At 37.9% G+C, this 20771-nt stretch overlaps 2 protein-coding genes across 3 annotated transcripts; one reads left to right on the top strand and one right to left on the bottom strand.

Annotated features, from left to right (window-relative positions):
* Positions 1–488: 488 nt before the first annotated feature.
* LOC119769528 lies at positions 489–15763 on the bottom strand. Of its 2 annotated transcripts, XM_038262361.1 has the most exons (6): positions 15752–15763; positions 15525–15694; positions 9372–9560; positions 8830–8905; positions 1024–1385; positions 489–898 (listed from the first exon to the last, which is right to left on the bottom strand). In XM_038262361.1, exons 3-6 carry the CDS (start codon positions 9537–9539, stop codon positions 785–787), a joined length of 720 nt encoding a protein of 239 aa, XP_038118289.1. In that variant the 5' UTR covers positions 9540–9560; positions 15525–15694; positions 15752–15763; the 3' UTR covers positions 489–784. The 2 variants fall into 2 exon arrangements, with proteins under 2 accessions (XP_038118289.1, XP_038118288.1); XM_038262360.1 differs by lacking the exon at positions 15752–15763 and having other exon boundaries at positions 15525–15710.
* LOC6054728 (putative odorant receptor 83c) lies at positions 14203–15515 on the top strand. The gene is made up of 2 exons (XM_001870562.2): positions 14203–15177; positions 15234–15515. Exons 1-2 carry the CDS (start codon positions 14206–14208, stop codon positions 15441–15443), a joined length of 1182 nt encoding a protein of 393 aa, XP_001870597.2. The 5' UTR covers positions 14203–14205; the 3' UTR covers positions 15444–15515.
* Positions 15764–20771: the final 5008 nt, after the last annotated feature.

Here is a 20771-nt window from a genome sequence, read left to right as displayed (position 1 = left end):
AATTAACGAGATATTGATTCAAAGGTAAGTGGTGTTATTCTTGATTTGGTATTGCAATTATTACATTTTGATTGAGAAATTCTGTAAATTAAGTTTGATTTATTTAAACTCACACAAGTAGAATGACAACTAAAAATGACCCCGCTAAATTTCAACATCGGAATTTCAGATCATGATTGCAACGTTACCACGTTTAATGAGCGTAACACTTGTAGAGCATAACGATCATTTTCCATCAGAACCTCTCCAGCTTCCAACCGTTCTCTACTGCTCCAATATTTTGTGCATTACGATGGATCCGTCATTAGTTAGTGACAACGCGGTGAATTTATTTAAGGTAAGCCACTTAACTGTGTGTCAAGAACCTCAAATAACAAAAATGATAATAATAATTTCAGATGGCAACCAACCTTTTGCAGCAGATTTTCAACGCGACTGCCGGACCAATTCTTCAGAGATTTCAAAGACCGACAGAGAATCCACTGGCGGAATGGAAAAACGAAACTATTGGCACTACGCCCCCCGGGGCATGGCCTTCCTCTAACGTGGGATTTCTGCTCCAGCGCCTCTGACGAGACAGGAGAAACCGGGACCGACGTTTTACTTCACCATCCGATAGAAGCTCAGTGGATAAGGCGGGAATCGAACCCGCGTCTCATAGCATCATCGGGATCGGCAGCCGAAGCCGCTACCCCTGCGCCACGAGACCCACCATCCGATATGGATCCGGAATGGATATGATTTTTGTTTTATTTTCTTTTACAACTAAATAAAGGTCCATCGATCAAGAATACATAACACGATGCGCTTCCATTTCGGTCAAGATGGCGTCCAAATGCCGCAGGGATCGCCGGAAATGACGTCCGAACACGTGTCGTAGCAGAGGTCCAAGAGTGTGCTGAGAAAGAAGTTAAAATAATTTAAAAAAAACTTTTATCAAAATCAAAACCTCAAAAACTTTGAAAATAATCCAAAAAATTTCCTCGCAGTTTCCCACCTATTTACCCAACACCCGATAATCACCTGAAATAAAAATGAGTTATGCTTGAAATAAAACTTCAAGCCCAGACTGCTGCGATGATGGTCGCCATCCACGGCTGCTGAGGCCGCCAGACGCCGTGGCTGATGATGATGGCGTTCCGCATCACCACTAATGACATTTGTGGTTTCCCCTTCCTGCTCCGCCAGGTAGTGTCGGCGTCGTTGCCCTGACGACCCAGAGTCCGCACCGGTGCCATTGGCGGTGGTTGTGGCATTGGCCACCGCCGGATTGGCAAAAAACCATAATTCCAACCGCGGCCGCAGCAGATTTATAGTCGATTCCAGCCCGATGTGGACGCCCGGTATGTGGTCGGTGACGGTGAAGTGGACCACGGTGGCGGAATCTGGCGGGGTGCGAGATCAAAGATAGTGTTTTTTTTTAATTTTTATGTGTAATTATACGCAAAATTTAAAATGTTATAATCAAGAGTGAATGCATTTAAATTGTTTCTAAGGTTACAAAGATTTTATCAACTCATATTTCTTGTTTGCAAAATACTCGCAAAAAATTAATGTTATTTTTCATAAATGTATTGAATGCGTGATCCGTTTTGTATGTAAAAACAGGTCGATAGCCAAAATTTTAGGTACATCCATGCTCAAAATTTCACTAAATTACTTTTTGATTGCAAATTCGATTTTACATCGAAAAATGGTGTTGACTAATTTTTGCGACCAATATTTAGATTTTTTGAAAAAATCAGTACCGTAATCGGGGTGACTTTGATAGGATTTCAATTTGTATTTGGAATATTTTCCAACAGGTAAGGTTTTTCTCAAGATTATTACTTTTAAGACATGTACTGGGGTAGGCCACACAAAGTCCTTGCACTTTTATGAAAAAAAAAGTTTTTTCAATAGTGTTTGAAAAAAAAAAGTTACGTTACAAATTCTTAGTTTAAACTCCGGGGTGACTTTGATAGTTATAGTTTTTCTTGTTAAAATCATAATTAAATCATGTACGATAAATGTACCATCACTTAAGTAGCTGATATAATTTATAAGAAAAAACAATGTTTTTATTTAGTTAACTAAGTTAGAAAGCTTTTTAACTAAATACATATAATTTTTTGGTGAAATTGTTAAAAAGTCGGAATTTTGCCTTAGAGCGACTCTCTGTATGGTTCACCCATACAAGTCTCCATACAATTTTGGCAGCTGTCCGTACAAAAATGGTACGTAAATATTCAAACAGCTGTAACTTTTGACTGAATTTTCTGATTAATTTGGTGTCTTCAGCAAAGTTGTAGGCAAGGGTCCTGATTTTCGGTTCAATGAACAGAAACCACTCACTCATTGCCTATCCATTCGTCGCCTATAGAGGAGAAAAGCAACTCGCGACAAAATTTTGAGGCTAAGAATCTTGACAGGTCTGATTTTTAAAAAGTATTCGCCTCCTTTTCTCTCCCAAAGAAAACTGAGGACAATGTAGCTGTCAAACTAGGCCAAACTGTTAAAGTCACTCACAAAATGAACTTTGAGTGACTTGAGTTCATTTCTGACGTCACAATTTTCTCCTCTATTCCAACCCGCTAGCATTCATGAGAGAATGATACTCGCAAGCAGCCAGCGAGTGGTCCGAACTGTTCACTCAGCGAACAAATACATCGTGAAAATATTTGCCTACTCCGTCGCTCGATGACACTCACACACTACCATGCTCAGCGAAGAGCCATTCTCACAAAATTCCAGAGCATCAGTCTTTTTGTCTTCACGCCCTCAGTTTGCCATTAATTTGATTTATTCTTGGTGGAAATTTCTTTGAATGGTATCTATAATGTTATGAAATCAAAATTTAATTGATAACATTGATTTTAAGCAATCCAAATCAACGAGTATAACGCATTGCATCAGAGAAAAAATGTTTTCAGTTAAGAGTGATCGAAGACGATCGGCCTGCCGGAGCCGTTTGGAGACTGAGCCGATCAGAGAGAGAAGGAGAGTAGAATAGAGAGTGTTTGGGAGCGAATGGTGTGGAAGTGACAAACGGTAGGAATTCATCAGGGCAGTATCGCGTCGCCTGCTATTTGTGCTCGCGAATGGAGTGGTTGATTTTGAGCAATCAGGACCCTTGGTTGTAGGTATTGATGAGGACTATTGAGAAAAAAATAGGAACACGGAAAAAAAATTTGCAGATTTTTTAATCAACTTTTTTTTATTACAAAAACTCAATTTCCCAAAATACGTATTTTTTTATTTTCGAGATTTTTCGATATGTTTTAGGGGACAAAAACCCGCAGTTTTGAGCCATAGAGAAACATGGTCAAGAAATCTGCCGCCGAGTTACACATTTTTGAAAAAACAGCAATTTTTGGAAAAAATATCAATTTTTGGAAAAAATCGAAATTTTATGCAAAAACAAATTTGACGTAATTTTTTAATGTAAAATTAAATTTCCAATCGAAAAGTACTTTTTTGCAATTCCGTCGTGAAACTATTTACTTTTCCTGTCATTCTTAAACGACGAAATAGCCTACTTTTCTGTACCAAAAATAACAGAATCGAATAGCAACACTTTTCAAAATAAATGCTGAAAAGTTCTACTTTTCAGCACTCAAATGGGTGCTGAAAAGTTGAACTTTTCAGCACTTGTTTCGAAAAATAACACTTTTCAACATTTTTTCGATTTAAACGATTTATTGACAAAAAAAAAAAATGAAAATTTGACATAAAATTTCACTCAGTGTGTGTTTTTTGGAATTGCAAAAAATGTTGTATGGAACTCGTTGCAAAACTTGATTTTTTTCAGCACTCTTCGTATTTATCCAACTCGGTGAACCTCGTTGGATAAATGTACGACTCGTGCTGAAAAAATCCTCTTTTTACAACTTGTTGCATAAACTACTATTTCGATTTTTAAAAATAGGGACCATGAGTGACCATTGATTTTAAAAATTTCAAAATATTTTTTTCGAAAAGATCGGAAAATTTTACGAATGTTCCATGTTTTAATATTGAAAATTGGACCATTAGTTGTAGAGATATCGACATTAGAAAATGGTGGGTGGTTTGGGTAAGACTTAGAAAACTTCAATTTTGCTGTTTTTGCCTTCCTCACTTTACTGAGGAAAGGCGATAAAATCACTCGAAAAATGAACTTCTTATTTTGACCTCGTAGACCCACCTTCACGTATACCTATCGACTCAGAATCATGTTCTGAGCAAATGTCTGTGTGGATGTGTGTAGGTGGGTGGACAAAAAAAATGTCACTCGATTATCTCCGGACTGGATGAACGGATTTTGACCGTATTAGTCTCATTCGATCCGTCTTGGGGTCCCATAGGTCTCTATTTAAAATCAGCAAGTTGAGTTAAGTACTTCAAAAGTTATGCTCAAAAAACGATTTTGGCGTATGTTCAGAAGATTGTAAAAAGGGTGGTTTTTGTAAGAAAACCTGTCATGTTATACATTTTCAGAAAGGTATTAAAAAGACCTTTCCAATGAGCCCAAAACATTGAAGATCTGATAACCCTATCAAAAGTTATTAGCACTTAAGTGTTATTTATACACTTTTTGGAGGCCGGATCTCAGATATTTCAGTAAAAATGATGTCCGGGTCCATCATGCGACCCATCTTTAGTTAGATAATCGAAAGACATTTCAAATGAGCCTAAAACATCAAGGATCTAACAACCCTATTAAAAGTTACTGGCACTTAAGTGTTATTTATACACTTTTTAGATGTTGGATTTCAGATATTGTGATAAAAATATGTCTGAATCTTCCATGCGAACTATCGTTGGATAGGTTTTGACAAAGAACTTTGTCCTAAGGTTTCTATACGTGGTGTCAATCCAAAATTTTCGCGAAGCGAAAACGTTACGTGACGAATTCCCCTCTCGGCAAATTTCCCCTCTTTTTGGTGCACGCTGGTTGGATGAACGAACGTTTCCCAATCAGTCGATCGAGAGACGTGAGATTGATGTATCTAAAATCTCCCCCCACTCCACCTCATAATTTTCGGATCGTCGACGAGCCAACAAAACTCGGCTCGGTCGGTCCCGAAAATTCATTCTATTGCTGGACGTCGACGAGGACACATCAGAAGCAGACGGCCTGGAGGTCCGGGAGCAGATGGCTTGGAGGCAAGGACCAGCTAAGACATGCCAGTCGCGGGAGTCGATCATTGGAACTGGCCACCACCTGGAGTGGCCGGAGGCCCCGCGGATGTTCCGATGGAAGGACATTTTCCGGACCGTAAGAGTTGTGGCAATATGGGTATCAAACTTTATGGTTTTTGATACCGGACATGAAATTTGACATTTTGGCAGTAGTGGCCACAATCCGGAGTGGCCGGAGGCCCCGCGGATGTTCCGATGGGGGGACATTTGCCGAACCGTAAGAGTTGGGGCAATATGGGTATCAAACTTTATGGTTTTTGATACTGGGCATGAAATTTGACATTTCGGCAGTAGCGGCCACAATCCGGAGTGACCGGAGGCCCCGCGGTTGTTCCAATGGGGGGACATTTGCCGAACCGTAAGAGTTGGGGCAATATGGGTATCAAACTTTAGGGATTTTGATACTGGACATGAAATTTGACATTTTGGCAGTAGTGGCCACAATCCGGAGTGGCCGGAGGCCCCGCGGATGTTCCGATGGGGGGACATTTGCTGGACCGTAAGAGTTGGGGCAATATGGGTATCAAACTTTATGGTTTTTGATACCGGACATGAAATTTGACATTTTGGCAGTAGGGTAGAGTAGTCATCAATGAGACACGGGGAACAATGATAAAATGGCTCTCACAAGTCGTAGTTTCAACCAATCAGGCTCATATTTGGGGGAAAGGTGTGTCTACTGGATACACGTCTGCCATATTAGTGGCTTTGGTTATGGACGCTCCCTTGAAAAGTTATTCATAAATGTTTGATTCTGGGGTGTAAAAGTAAATTATGGACAAAAATTACTTTTTCGCTCGTAGGCTGCCATTTACACCAAAACTAATATTTCTTCAAATTTCTTTCGACGTTCCATAGGGATTAAGTTGGGCTACAATGTCCTTTCATTAGATTTGGCCAAAATTTAGAATAAACTCAGAATCCAGGGCTGTCTCATTGTTCCCCACTCATTTCAGCCCATGGGTAACAATGAGACACTTTGATTTTTCTTCAATAAACTTTTCAAAATCGATGGAAATCTTTCAAAACATGAATTAAAAGTGATTTTTGGCATATTTATAGAGTTTAAACTTCATTAAACCAAAAATACAAAATTATTTGGTATTAATATATGGATTTTAAAAAATTGAAATACTTTTTAGTGTAACTTTTGTTATTAAAAGTTTCATGTTGGCAAAATTGCTCTAAAATGTTCAAGGCAAGTCACCTGCAATGGAAAAATACAAAAACATGATGTTTTGCTAGAAAAATGTTGATTTTCGTAGAGTGTCTCATTGTTCCCCACCTGTCTCATTGTTCCTGCCAAGTGCGTCTACAATGAGACAGTTGAATAACTCTGGCTGTAGATGTCGGATCGATCTCATATTTTTGTCAATGTTAGAACACATTAAAAGAATGACAATGCAACTAAAAGCTCATTAAAACATGCTAATGAAAAAATTAGAAAAATCGTTGAAAGTTGAAAACCAAAAGTGTCTCATCGATGACTACCCTACCCTAGTGGCCACAATCCGGAGTGGCCGGAGGCCCCGCGGATGTTCCGATGAGGGGACATTTGCCGGACCGTAAGAGTTGGGGCAATATGGGTATCAAACTTAATGATTTTTGATACTGGACATAAAAAGTTGCATTTGGCCATTATCTGAAATTAAGCAGTTAAAATATATTGCTTATTAGGCAGGAAGTAATAAATAGACTACTGCGATGCACATTTTTTTTGTGCCACTTTGAAAATCTGTTTCTGGAAATTTAGAATAACTATCTCGTAATCATTAAGAGCCCTGTAAAGGCTAGTTTTTAATGTCTGCTGTTCAAATTTCCTTTACTGCCGCCGATTGCTTGCAACAGCCTTGCAAAAACAATCCCGCATCTTGGTAACTTTCGAGTGGTGAAGGAAAGTAAATTGATTTCACTTCGATTTCTATTTCAGCTCCACTTGCAATTTCCGTCCCCTTAGTTCGATAGGACGGTTATTATAAGGGGGAAATTTGGACCGGACATTCTAATCGAAAATTTCAACAATCATCTTGCAAAGTTCTTTGTCATACTGGTCATGTGTAACATAACCACCTGCACCTTTTTTTTATCAGACCTTGCCGATGAGCCAGAAATATTGATGGTCTGCGAACCATATCAAAAGAAATGAGTAATAAAGTTGATTTGTTAAACATGTTAAGGGGGAATGTTGCTATTTTTACTGAATGTATTGACTTTATGAATATGAGGAAGGCACCAACCACCTAAAGGTGGATTAAGTAACGTTTTTTTTTTCTTTAAGCCGCTGTATCTCAGCAACCAGAGGTCCAATCTTCAATGTCTCTTAAACAATTTTATTGCAAATTTTCTAAACCTTTCAAAAAAAATATTTTTGGAAATGGTCACTCATGGTCACTATTTTTAAAAATCGAAAAACTGCAAATATTTCGCTAAAATCGAACATTTGGTGGTTATATCTTGAAAACAGAGCCCTTTATCAAAAAATGTGTTAAGTACTTTTCGATTGGAAATTCAATTTTACATTAAAAAATTACGTCAAATAACATAAACTTTGCAAAATATTTGCAAAGACCTTATTAAAAAATATGAAAAATATTCTCAAGCATCGTATGGGAAAATCACTGAAAAAAATTAATAGAAATATCTAAGCTTCATTTTTTTAACCAAATGTAATGCTCATAATATTATCATCAAAATAAGTTTTATTATGAATTGCGCTGAATTTTGACGAAATGTGGCTCTGCCGCTAAATGTTCAAAAATTATACTTAGATGCCGGGGTGCTCTTTTGTACTAAGCTTGCTGGAGAGCACACGGGCATCGACTTATATTTACACCGAAACGAAATCCAAATCAGCTAATTATTTTACAAATCTGGGAATGTTCTTTGTTTATATAATTACATTAAAACTAGATCAGATCAAATTAAGCAGACATGAAAAATATCAAATTTGTTAACAAGTTTAAGCAAAATTTATAAATACTGAGCATTCTGAGCATTTATCTGAAAAATACATAAAAAAAAACAAAACACTGATATATTTATCGAGTTTATGCATTCTGAGAAAATATTCTGCCAACTTAATTTCTATACAATAATTTTCAATTCAACCTATCTCATATTATTTAAAAAATAAAACATGAAATAACTGTGTTTCAGAATTTAATCATAAGGTCTCCAAATGCAATTATAAAATCAAAACTCATTGAAGCAATCATTGAAAAATTTGGGAGGGGCTCCAAATTGATGCTTCGCCAAGGAGGCCCGTATACCCAAGGTACGGCTCTGGCCTTCAAGATATCAGAAAATAATAAAAAAAAGAAAAAAGTGTTTTCGAGTTATATTGACAAAAAGTGAAATTAAAAAGTCCATACCTACAACTTTTCTGAAGACACTAAATCGATCAAAAAATTCCCCAAAACGATACAGATTTTTGTATTTTCATATATCATTTTTGTATGAGCATTTGCAAAATTTGTATGGAAAATTATATGGACAAACTGATGATGCAAAATGGCTTCTTTGTGCATAACGAAAGCACCTTAAAAGTTTCAGCCGGATAAAAAATACTAAAATTACAATTAATAAAAAAAAGACCGATTTAGTAGAGAGTTGCTCAACTTTTAAGATAAATCTGAAGTACAAAAAGAGCATTGAAGAAACACTTACCCACAACAACTTTGTAGGTCTTTCCAACTCCTAACGGCTTCTGGTCGGTAGCGACAAACGATACTGCACTCATCCACTGAAAACACAGTTTCCCGGTGCAGCGAGGACCAAAAAATCACTTAATCCAGGTCAAATTTCCACCTCAATGTAACTCAAAAAAAAACAACAACAACAACAAACCAAGCCTACAGTGTACCGATGCGAGGACCTTTCGTAATCTGAGTCAAGCGATGAATTATAAAGCGAATATTTTTCCTCCCAGAAGTGGAAATGTTATTTCACAACGAGGAAGAGGGCAGTAAATTCAGGCACTTTCGGGCAGCATTGGCAGTAAACCGCACCGCCAAAAACGGTCCCCGTTACTGCCGGCCACCTCGTCAAACTGGACGGTTTCGAACGGCTCGAAATGTTTGTGTGCGCACAAGTGACAAGTGCTGAAGGAATAAAGTTGAAATTCGGGGAAACAATAGCGATAAAAGTGTGGTATGAAGGGCTGTTGTTCCCATTTTCGACCCATAGATCGAAAATGGGGACCTACAAACCTTGTCGACCAGGTCACTGTAGGTCACAAAGTCGTACACGGTGGCCCGGGAAGCGTTGCGGAACCGGTGGCACGTGACCGTGGAGTACGAATTGGCCACATCGGTTGCGGGCAGCCAGTGTAGCCACAGCAGGGCGGAGCCCGCCAGAAAGAGCAGTTTGATGGCCATTTATCGGTGCGGGTTGTAACTCTGAAAATGAGAGGGAAGCTGCGTTGATATGGAACAAAAGGTATGTTACAAAAGAGATGATGAGTCAACCTCGAATATCCTAATTACAACCCTTAAAACATGTCCCGAAAAACGAAACGAAACGAAACTATTGGCACTACGCCCCCCGGAGCATGGCCTTCCTCTAACGTGGGATTTCTGCTCCAGCGCCTCTGACGAGACAGGAGAAACCGGGACCGACGTTTTACTTCACCATTCGATAGAAGCTCAGTGGATAAGGCGGGAATCGAACCCGCGTCTCATAGCATCATCGGGATCGGCAGCCGAAGCCGCTACCCCTGCGCCACGAGACCCACAAAAACATGTCCCACTACGCGTTGTTCCAATAACATTCTGTTTGGAGTCCTTTGTTTGATTTGATGATTTTTCCTCCTTTATGGGGGAGGCTAGTTTGTTTCTTGGTAATTTTTTGCTAGTTAGTTATGTTTCATCCCGTTTGTGAAAGGGCCTTTGAATATATTTTCTGCTAGTTTTATTTTAATTTGAAAACATAGACAGAAACAAAATTTTGTAACAACTTTCAAGGAATTCCTTGTTTTAACTTTTTTTTTATTTCGCGGATTTCTTAAACTTTCAATAATTGTTTCATTAATTTCATCAATCTTATTTCGCCGATGCAAATATTTTTCAAAGTTTGTGTCCCTCGGCTCTGACCGGTGTAGAAGGGGGAAGAGGAGGGGGGGCAAAAACAATAAAAAATACAGAAATTTAAACAACATTTGAATGGAAAAAATGTTTTAAAATGCATTTTACACTAGTTTTAAACTAAATTAGTTTTTTTGCAATCATTAGTTTTCAAAAAAAGTAAGATTTGGCGAAAAAAAATATAAATAACCAAAAAAAAAACCTTTTGGCGACCATTTAAAAAAATTCTAAAGATTTTTGAATAAACCCAAACATGATGAAAATTGTACCGGCTCCGTGGCTTAATGGTTGCGGCTTCTGCCTCGAAAGCAGAAGGTTCAATTCCCGGTCGGCTTCCTTGAAATTTGGAATCAGGACTTTGAATATGAACAAAAAACATTTAAGAATCAGGTGGGATTCGAACTCACACCTTGAGATTGATGGTCTGGGATGCTAACCAGTCGGCCATCATGGAGAAGGGGACAAAAACTTTTAAAAATATGTGTAACAACCTTATATAATTTGAATGAACCAATTTTACTAAATTATTAAAATTTCTAAAATTTCTTGAAATTTAAATATTTTTTAAATTTCAACAATTTCTCATAAATTTTGCATTTATTTCAATTCCTTGATTTTTGAATATTCTTTATTTCTTGAGGGGTTCTTGAGCGTACAAAAACAAATCCTTTTTAAGTTCAAATGTTTAATGGAATTTTAAGTGGGTAATTCTCTACCAACTTACACGACATCGGGAATAGTTGCCCCGACCCCTGTTCGATTTGCATGAAACTTTGTTCTAAGGGGTAATTTTTTTCACGAATCCGTTTTTGGATATCTCGTGACGGAGGGACATTTTTAAACATGCGAAAAAAGAGGTGTTTTTCAATAATTTGCAGCCTGAAACGGTGGTGAGAATTCCGAAAAAACGTATTTTTCATCGAAAAACACACTTAAAAAGTTTTACAAACTCTGTCATTTTCCGTTACTCAACTGTATTTTTTTTTGCACATTTCATTTTGATGAAAATTCAATGTACTTTGGAATCTACATTAACCCAGATGGGTATTTTTTTCATTTAGAACAAAATTTTTCAATTTAAAATTTCGTGTTTTTTCTAACTTTGCAGGGTTATTGTTTAGAGTGTAACAATGTTAGACAAAGTTGTAGAGCAGACAATTAACAATCAACATTACGAGTTATCACGATTTCACGAAAAATATTTTTTTTGAGAAATTGGTCGTCGTTGATCATGGCCGTTCGTCATCATTCGCGATAGACACGGACGACGAAACAAAGAGAAACGCTAAATGAAACTTTTTCAAAACTTTTTTTTCATAAAATCGCGATGTTTATGAGAAAACCCCTTATGTTTATATTTTTTTTCACTCAGTCGCCAGCCAGCGACAAGTTAAGACCAGGAAGGTGCTGTGTCCTATCCCTCGCCTAGACCAGACCAAAATCCATGATAAAACTGACAGACCAAATCTGTCAGACCAAAGAGCAAAAAGTAAACAATCTTGGTCTTCGACATAGGTGCACACAAATCAAGAAAAGAAAATTTGAAAAAGAATTTTATTTTTCTAATTCAATGACTGGGTTTGGACTGCAAAATTGAATGTACGTCAGAAAATGATTAAACAGTGCAGCGTCCTGTACACCGACAATTAAATAAGCAGTTAAAAGCCTTATTCTTCCACTTTAATTTTTGGTGGCGTTTTCGGTTTACACCTGGAAAATCTTGAAATTATTTATACGGATTTGTGATTCCTCTCTTTCCATCATTCCCTTGGTTAAGACGTGTTTTGCTCGTGTTGTTATCTCGCGTGCTTGGAAGTTTTTGACAGATGGAGGTGGAGGAATCCTCCGAGGAGGAAGATTTTCGTCCCGTCCGCGGGAATCGGAAGCGGATGAAGTCCAGCGAGGTCACTGGAATCGGCATCGAAGGAGAAAAAGTTGAGAAGACTCTGCTCAACAACAACAAGTTCAGCCCGCTAGCGGATAACAAAAACAACAACAATGCCAGCCCAGCAGGAGGGGACGCCCCGGCGGTTCCACCACCCGGCCAGTCGGCAGGTAAACAAAAGCAACCACCTTTGGTGGTGAAGAACACCACAGATTTTTACAAGCTCGTGGCGATAGTGGAAAGTTGTAAACTTGGTTTCAAACCAATTTACAAACTAACCCGAATTGGAACCAAGGTGACCTGCTTCTCTGTCAAAGATTTTGACAAGTTGCAAGAGCTACTTAAGAAGAAGAAAGTGGAATTCTACACCCACGATCGGCGGAGCGAACGAAATCATCGGGTGGTTCTTCGTGATTTTCCTGATGAACTGAAACCGGACGAGGTCAAGTACCTTCTGAAGAGGGATCTCAAGCTGGACGCGCTGGAGGTGCATATCATCAAGCGGAATGAAAAGTCCACCGTGGACGAAACTCCGTACATTGTGGTCTTCCCCAAGGGATACACCAATCTGAAGAAGCTCTCTGCAATGAAAGTTGTGGCAAGCACTATCATCCGGTGGGAGGCCTACCGGAACAAGCGGCCGAACGTGACCCAGTGCAGGAACTGCTTGCAGCTGGGTCATGGAACCAGGAACTGTCACCTGAAAGGGAGGTGCAACAACTGTGGGGGTCCCCACAAGACGGACGAGTGCAAAGTCCAAGAAGCCGAGCCGAATTGGTGTGTCAACTGCTCTGGAGCCCACGAAGCCACGGACCGCAGCTGCCCCAAGCATGCGGACTTCATCCAGAAGCGCCAGCAGAAGCAGAGTCCAGCAGTTCAGGCGTTCACGCCGGCGGAGTTCCCTCCGTTGCCGGGTGCAGTCCCGGACGGAAAATCGAAGGATCGTCCTCGCCCCGCAAGAAGAAGCCAAGGAAGCAGTGGCTCCCGAGACGGTGGAGCCACGAAAGCGGAAGCCGGGGAGGTGCTCTACAGTTCTGCTGAGCTGTGGGGCATTTTCTCCGAGTACATTGGCAGATCCAAAACCTGCAAGACCCGCTTGGACCAAGTAACCCTCGTCAGTTACATGATCTCCAAGTATGGAGTGTAATGAGTTTTTTTTTTTTGCATTTTTATGTTATATTTTGATGGTAAACTGATCCTCGGTCCTAACCTGGTCGTAGCACCTTAAAGGACCTAATAAAAATATGTTATGAATAAAAAAATATATATTTTTTTTTTGGTAATTGTCTGCTGAACACTCTAAACTCTAAAATATAACCCTACAAAGTTAAAAAAAAAACACGGAATTTTAATGAAAAAATTTGTTCTAAATGAAAAAATGACCCTTCTGAGTTAATGAAGATTCGAGAAGTACATTAAATTTCCCATAAAATGACATGTTCCAAAATTTTAACAGTAGAGCTGAATTCAGTTGGATAAAGTCAGAGTTTTTAAAACTTATTTAGTATTTTTTTGATAAAAAATACGTTTTTTCGGAATGAGTACGCCATCAAATCGGTCGTCCAATTTTACATAAAAGTCCCTTTGACACCAAACTTCCATCTCATCACCATTTGAGGCTGCAAATTATTGAAAAGCATGTCTTTTTTCGCATGATTAAAAATGGAAGGGGTCGTCACGTCTCTTCCCTAGTCATCACGAGATATGAAAAAATGGACTTCGGATTCGTGATAAGGGATCAAAGTTATCTCTTAGGACAAAGTTTCTCGCAAATCGAAAAGGGATCGGGGCAACTGCTGTGTGAGTTTGAGGATAGATATTATGTATTACAATAAATTGATTAAATAGTAAAGAATAAAGAAACTTGCAAATCATGTTCCAGCGAAGTAATAATTTATTTAATTAAAATAATTAAAAGTACATGCTTTGCTTAGTCATAGTACTTTGTCTCCGACAGGAAGTGACAGATGCATAAAATCCCAGCCTTGTACTAGTTCTTTGTCATAAACTCATGCTAATAATTAAAATAAGGCTCTTCATTGCAAATGAACCCCATTTCCTGAGTGGCTCTGCAACATGGCGCAAGTATCGGTGGTCAAACCTGCATTCTCCGACCCAGCCCGGGAGCTGTTCGATCGAATTTTCTCGAACGTTTCCCGCCTGTACGGACTCATCGGGATGAACGTGCTGGATCCCCGGTACCGAACCAGAGGCCGCACGCTGGTGCCCTGGGTCGTGACCCTTTTCGCCACGATCCAGGTCGCGTACTTTTTGTGGCGTGAACGTTCGGATTTGCTCAAGGTCATGGTGATCCTGCCGTACGCGACCTTCCCGGTGCAGGGACTCCACGTGATGCTACAGAGTGTGACCAATCCGAGCAACTTCAAGGATTTGCAAGCCAAGTCGACGGAGGTTTTTGAGCTGCTGAACGAAAATCTGACGAACCGTCCGCGCATGGCAAAGGTGTTGAAGGTCGCGACGTTTCTGCAGAAGATGATCATCGGGTCGTACGGAGGATCGAACGGGTTCATCTTGGTGGCACCGTTTATCGTTTGGTTGATTTCCGGCACAAAGTCGTTCATCTTTCTGTACCGGATTCCGTTCGTTGACGAGTGGAGTACGGTTGGGTTTCTGATGAACCTAGCCTTGCACGCGTTCATAATACCGATCGCATACTGCAAATACGTGGGAATCGACTGTCTGTTTATCGCGATGATTGTGCCGATTGCTGCCTATGTGGACGGATTGGTCAACGAGATCGACGAAATTAACGACCTGATGGAGCAAGCCAAACCGGATCAGAAGGTGATCCGAACCAAGTTGATCCGCATCGCGAAGCTTCACCAACTGCTGCTGGAGTACGAGCAGATGCTGGAAGATCGCTACAACTTTATGGCTTTGGTCAGGATCGGATCGATCGTGCTGGGAATCATCAGCACGATCGTAGCGATCTACGAAACCGGAGACCACATGGCAGCCTTCTTCAGCGTGTTTCTGCTGATGCAACTGACCCAAAACTGTCTGCTGGGAACGGTCATTACAATTAAGGTAACAACTCTGCAGAATCATCTCAATTTCTCACAATGATCACAATCATCTTTCAGAATGAAAAGCTCACCGAAGCTCTGTACGACATCAAGTGGTACCAGCTGCCGGTAGAAGAGGCCAGACAGTTGACACTGATGATGCAATCAGCTCAAAACGCTCCAACGCTGAGCATCGGGAAGATTGGACCGCTCAACGTCGAGAGCTACGAGTCGATCATGAGAAGCATCTACAACTTTGTGATGGCACTGTTTGCTTTTGTTGGTTAGAACATAAAAACTCTAAGCACACTCCCTAGCAATAAAACTGCAGAAGGAAAACGTTTTTCATAATCAACTTAACTCGCGTACCTGTGTTTGACTCGATTTAATTACGTTTACGGCCGTTTGATGAAAATAATTGTGCACAACTGCAGAAATAACACTCAAACACTATCACACACACACAGCCACGATCCAATGTCACATTGCAATCAAATGAGTAAACATCAAAAAAATCCTGTGACAGTGTAACTTTCCCGCTGAAAAAAAAAAACATCAACTTCACTGCAATAAACTAAAAAAAAGGTGAACCTCACCGGACTGACACCATAAAAAACTGCGACATTCGAGCCAGTGTTGGTGAAAAAGTTGGGACAAATCCAGCACAAATATTTGACTTGAAAATGTGTTTTTGCCTCGCTCCCGCTCATGTGTGTGTGTGTGCGCATTTGTGCAGTGTTAGTTGGCCGTTTCTGACGAGCGGTGACGGTTACGATTTCCACGTTTTACTGTTCAGTAAATAATACTTATCGTGCACCACCCACACACGTTCATTCACCGTCATACGCAGAGTGGGTGGCATGGAAAAGAGCAGCAGCAGCAGCAATTTACAAAGTGAATCCTTGGAAGTGCAGAAGCGTGTTGACCGAGCGAAAGTTTTTCGAGAAAATCTTGATTTTGTAAATAGTTGAACAATTTTCAGAGTAATGAATTTCTGGGACTATGACTTTTTTTGGAAGTTTATGATTTGACATACATTAAAATTTACACAATTTTTTTGTTGACCCCGGACTAACCTTAACAAAAGGTTAGGTCGTTAGCTCAGTCCAGGTGTAGGAATCGTCTCCCTGGGTCCTGCCTCGGTGGAGTCGCTGGTACACCCAAAGAAAATATATATATCAAAATCTGCAACAGTGGATTTGCTGCAAAAAATGTTACATTTTCTAACAGTTTTTGCAGCAGAGCAATTCTCTACCAAAACCGGCCGATTTCGACCATTTTTATTTTTTGTATTTTTTGATTTGGCTCAAACTTTGTGGAGGCCTTCCCTATGACCAAAGAAGCCATTTTGCATCATTAGTTTGTCCATATAAATTTCCATACAAATTTGGCAGCTGTTCATACAAAAATGGTACGTAAATATTCGAAAATCTGGAACTTTTGAAGAAATTTTTTGATCAGTTTGGTGTCTTCGGCAAAGTTGTAGGTATTGTTAAGGACTATTTAGAAAAAAATAAGTACACGGAAAAAAAATTTTCCGATTTTTTTATTAACTTTTTTTTCACAAAAACTCAAATTCCCAAAATACGTATTTTTTTATTTTCGAGATTTTTTGATATGTTTTAGGGGACAAAAATTCGCAACTTTTGAGCTATAGAGAAACATGGTCAAAAAATCTGCCGCCGAGTTATGATTTTTTGAAAACTGGTGATTTTTGGAAAAAATCGAAATTTCATTCATAAAAATTTTTTGACCTCATTTTTTTATGCAAAATTGAATTTGCAATCGAAAATTACTCTACAGATTTTTTGATAAAGGGCCCCGTTTTCAAGATATAGCCACCGAAAGTTTGATTTCAGCGAAATATTTGCAGTTTTTAGATTTTTAAAAATAGTGGCCATGTTCAATTCAATTCAATTTTATTTTTCGAGATAGCATGTTACAATTTTGTTTCTTTTGTGCTTGTATAGAGATTTGGATTTTCCTTACAACTATGAATGTTTCAGATACTGACTTGGTAGCATAGAAATTGTTTGTTTCAGATCTTCAAATCTAGGAAAAGGGTGGTAAAAAACCTAGCGAAATCCATAACTGTTATGTTTGCTTAATCTAATATCACAGTTGGGGAAGAAGGGGGAAGGGGATCGGGGTTTGTATAGTGGCCATGAGTGACCATTTCTAAAAATATTTTTTTGGAAAAGTTCGGAAAATTTGCTATAAAATTGTCTAAGAGACATTGAAGATTGGACCTCTGGTTGTTGAGATACAGCGGCTTAAAGAAAAAGAAACACGAAAATTGAAGTTTTCTAAGTCTCACCCAAACAGCCCACGATTTTCTAATGACGATATCTCAGCAATTAATGGTTCAATTTTCAATGTTAATACATGAAACATTCGTGAAATTTTTCGATCTTTTCGAAAAAAATATTTTGAAAAAAATTAAATCAAGACTAACATTTTAAAAGGGCCAAACATTGAATATTATGCCCATTTAAAATGTTAGTCTTGATTTAATTTTTTTCAAAATATTTTTTTTTCGAAAAGATCGGAAAATTTCACGAATGTTTCATGTATTAACATTGAAAATCGGACCATTAGTTGCTGAGATATCGACATTAGCGCAAAAAATGCATGAGGACAGATTTCATGCAGATTCTGATATTCTTTCATGTCGCCATGCATCACAATCATGCGAATGCCAGTTGGGTGTTAGCAGTTGGACTAACAATCTAAAGGTCATCAGTTTGAATCCCGGGGTGGATGGAAGCTAAGGTGTTAAAAGAGGTTTGCAATTGCCTCAGCAATCAAGCCTTCGATCACCTAGTTTCGACAATGTCGCAAGCGAGAACGCCAAAGCCATGCTGTAGAGCGAATAATTTGATTTTTTTTTTCGAATGGTATATTTTTTATGAAAGTACTAAAAAATATCACAAACCACATTTCAAACAACAAAAATATACCCAAAATTTTACTGTTTTACAATACGGGTTATTTTTTATACATTTCTAATTTAAAAACATTTTTTTTTGAAAATACTTTACAAAACAACGTATTTTCGAAAAAAAAAACTCAAACCCAAGTAACATTTTTTTCCAGGAGTTCTACAAGAGCTCTTCAAGATAGCTACAGCATAGCAGTTTGGACCACGGTAGGATAAAACTCTCTTCAAGTACTCTTCCAAACTCCTGAAGAAGTTTTGAAGAGAATTTTATCCTACCGCGGTTCATACTGCTATGCTGTAGCTATCTTGTAAAACTCCTGGAAAAAAATGTTACTTGGGAAAGTTTTAATTTTATTTAATATGGGTATCAAATGATTGGAATTTTTTCATACATTTCGAATTTCATTTCTTTTGAAAATACTAAAAAAATTGGAAAAAAATACTCAAGGTTTAATTTTTTTACAATATGGATATCAAACGATCTATCGATCAATTCATTTCAAAAGCTCTAACATATGTTTTAAATACTCAAAATGTTCAGAAAACTACGTATTTTCTAAAAAAAACTCAAAATTAAAAGTTTCAAAATTGATTACATTCGAAATGTTTGAAAAAATTTCCATCATTTGCTACCCAACTGAAATATTGAGTGTTTTTTCGAAAATACGCAATTTTGTGAAAAAAAAATTTTGTAAGATTGTGGTTAAATAAAACAAACGAAGATACTTTCCAACTGGAAAGTTCATATGACATTGCGATTGCAATAAAACATTAAAAAATCCTGTGATAATCCTTGTCACCGTATCGAAACCTATCCCCAAAATTTCGAAATGTTTACCTATCATCATCGTTATGAGCACTGCGTGAAACGATAAATTTTCCCCACGTCAGGTCGGCAACCATTCATTTTATAGTTGTTTTAACTGAGGGGGGCACAAAAGGGTTGCCGTCTGTTTGCGCTGTCGTCAGCTCAAAACTCCGACAAACCCCAATCGATGTCGATGTCTGTCCTGCCCCCTCCTCGATTGGGCCAACAATTGCTTAGGACTGGGAACTCTCTCCCTCTGTTTGCCCTCATCAGTTTGATTGGGCTCAATTTATGTTCTTTTAAAGGGTGCTTAAACTTAACTCTTGTTTTTTATCTGCAAAAAGTTTCAAACACAGCTGCTCGCGAGTGACAAGTTCATATCGCACTCATTTGCATAAATCTCCAATTCTGGTTATCACAATGCCACACGAGAAACGCAATTTTGAAAGAAAGCCTTCGTGGAACTCGTTTCCCCTTGAGCGCCATTTCCCTCAAAGTTGGAACTCTCATTTCCTCAAAAATCCAACCTCGAAAAACCTACCCAAGTGTGAACCTTACATGCTCGTATACTTTTATGGAGACCTCACCCGTTGAACGCACAAATAGGCCTTCAGGTGGTTTGAAGAGTGAATGCCGAGATTTGATAAGTGTAACGCGTCCTTGCTTGAACTTCCAGGAATGAAAAATAATTTAGAACGAGCGGGCTCAGTCTCGTGGAATCTACCGCAGGGAAGGGTAAGTTGAACTACCGAATTTACCTGTAATTTCAAGGATTTTACTAACCAAAACACTGTTTAAAAATCAAATAAGAATATTGTTACACAAAATCGCATCACTTGACGGTCCTACCCACAAAAAATCTTCCCTCTTTCTCCAACAAGAATTTCAAAGAACGCAACGCACGGTTGAAACGCTAGATGGCGCGCACCGCGGGGTTTCCTAATGAAAATAATCATAATTCTAATGGGTCTTTGCACTGCTACTTGCGTTTCTAGATATTCCGGTTTCGTTTCGGGGAATTTCTGGCGTTGGAAAAGGGAACTAAGCAAGGGGAAGGGGTTTACAAGACATCCTTTTGCTTTCAGGATGTTCTTTGGAACAAACCAGGAGGTTTAGAGTTTTTTTGTTTTTCTTTAAAAATTAGTTTAGTGATACACTTCAAGATATTTGTATAAATTATTGTTTTACTGAAAGAAGGGTAATTTTAAACGATGATTGTAAAATTCATGGAGAATCACTTTTTTAAATATTTGAATATTTGAATATTTGAATATTTGAATATTTGAATATTTGAATATTTGAATATTTGAATATTTGAATATTTGAATATTTGAATATTTGAATATTTGAATATTTGAATATTTGAATATTTGAATATTTGAATATTTGAATATTTGAATATTTGAATATTTGAATATTTGAATATTTGAATATTTGAATATTTGAATATTTGAATATTTGAATATTTGAATATTTGAATATTTGAATATTTGAATATTTGAATATTTGAATATTTGAATATTTGAATATTTGAATATTTGAATATTTGAATATTTGAATATTTGAATATTTGAATATTTGAATATTTGAATATTTGAATATTTGAATATTTGAATATTTGAATATTTGAATATTTGAATATTTGAATATTTGAATATTTGAATATTTGAATATTTGAATATTTGAATATTTGAATATTTGAATATTTGAATATTTGAATATTTGAATATTTGAATATTTGAATATTTGAATATTTGAATATTTGAATATTTGAATATTTGAATATTTGAATATTTGAATATTTGAATATTTGAATATTTGAATATTTGAATATTTGAATATTTGAATATTTGAATATTTGAATATT

The sequence above is a fragment of the Culex quinquefasciatus genome, chromosome 3 (assembly GCF_015732765.1).
Source record: "Culex quinquefasciatus strain JHB chromosome 3, VPISU_Cqui_1.0_pri_paternal, whole genome shotgun sequence".
Taxonomy (NCBI): Eukaryota; Metazoa; Arthropoda; class Insecta; order Diptera; family Culicidae; genus Culex; species Culex quinquefasciatus.
This window is presented reverse-complemented; position numbering and strand designations above follow the sequence as displayed.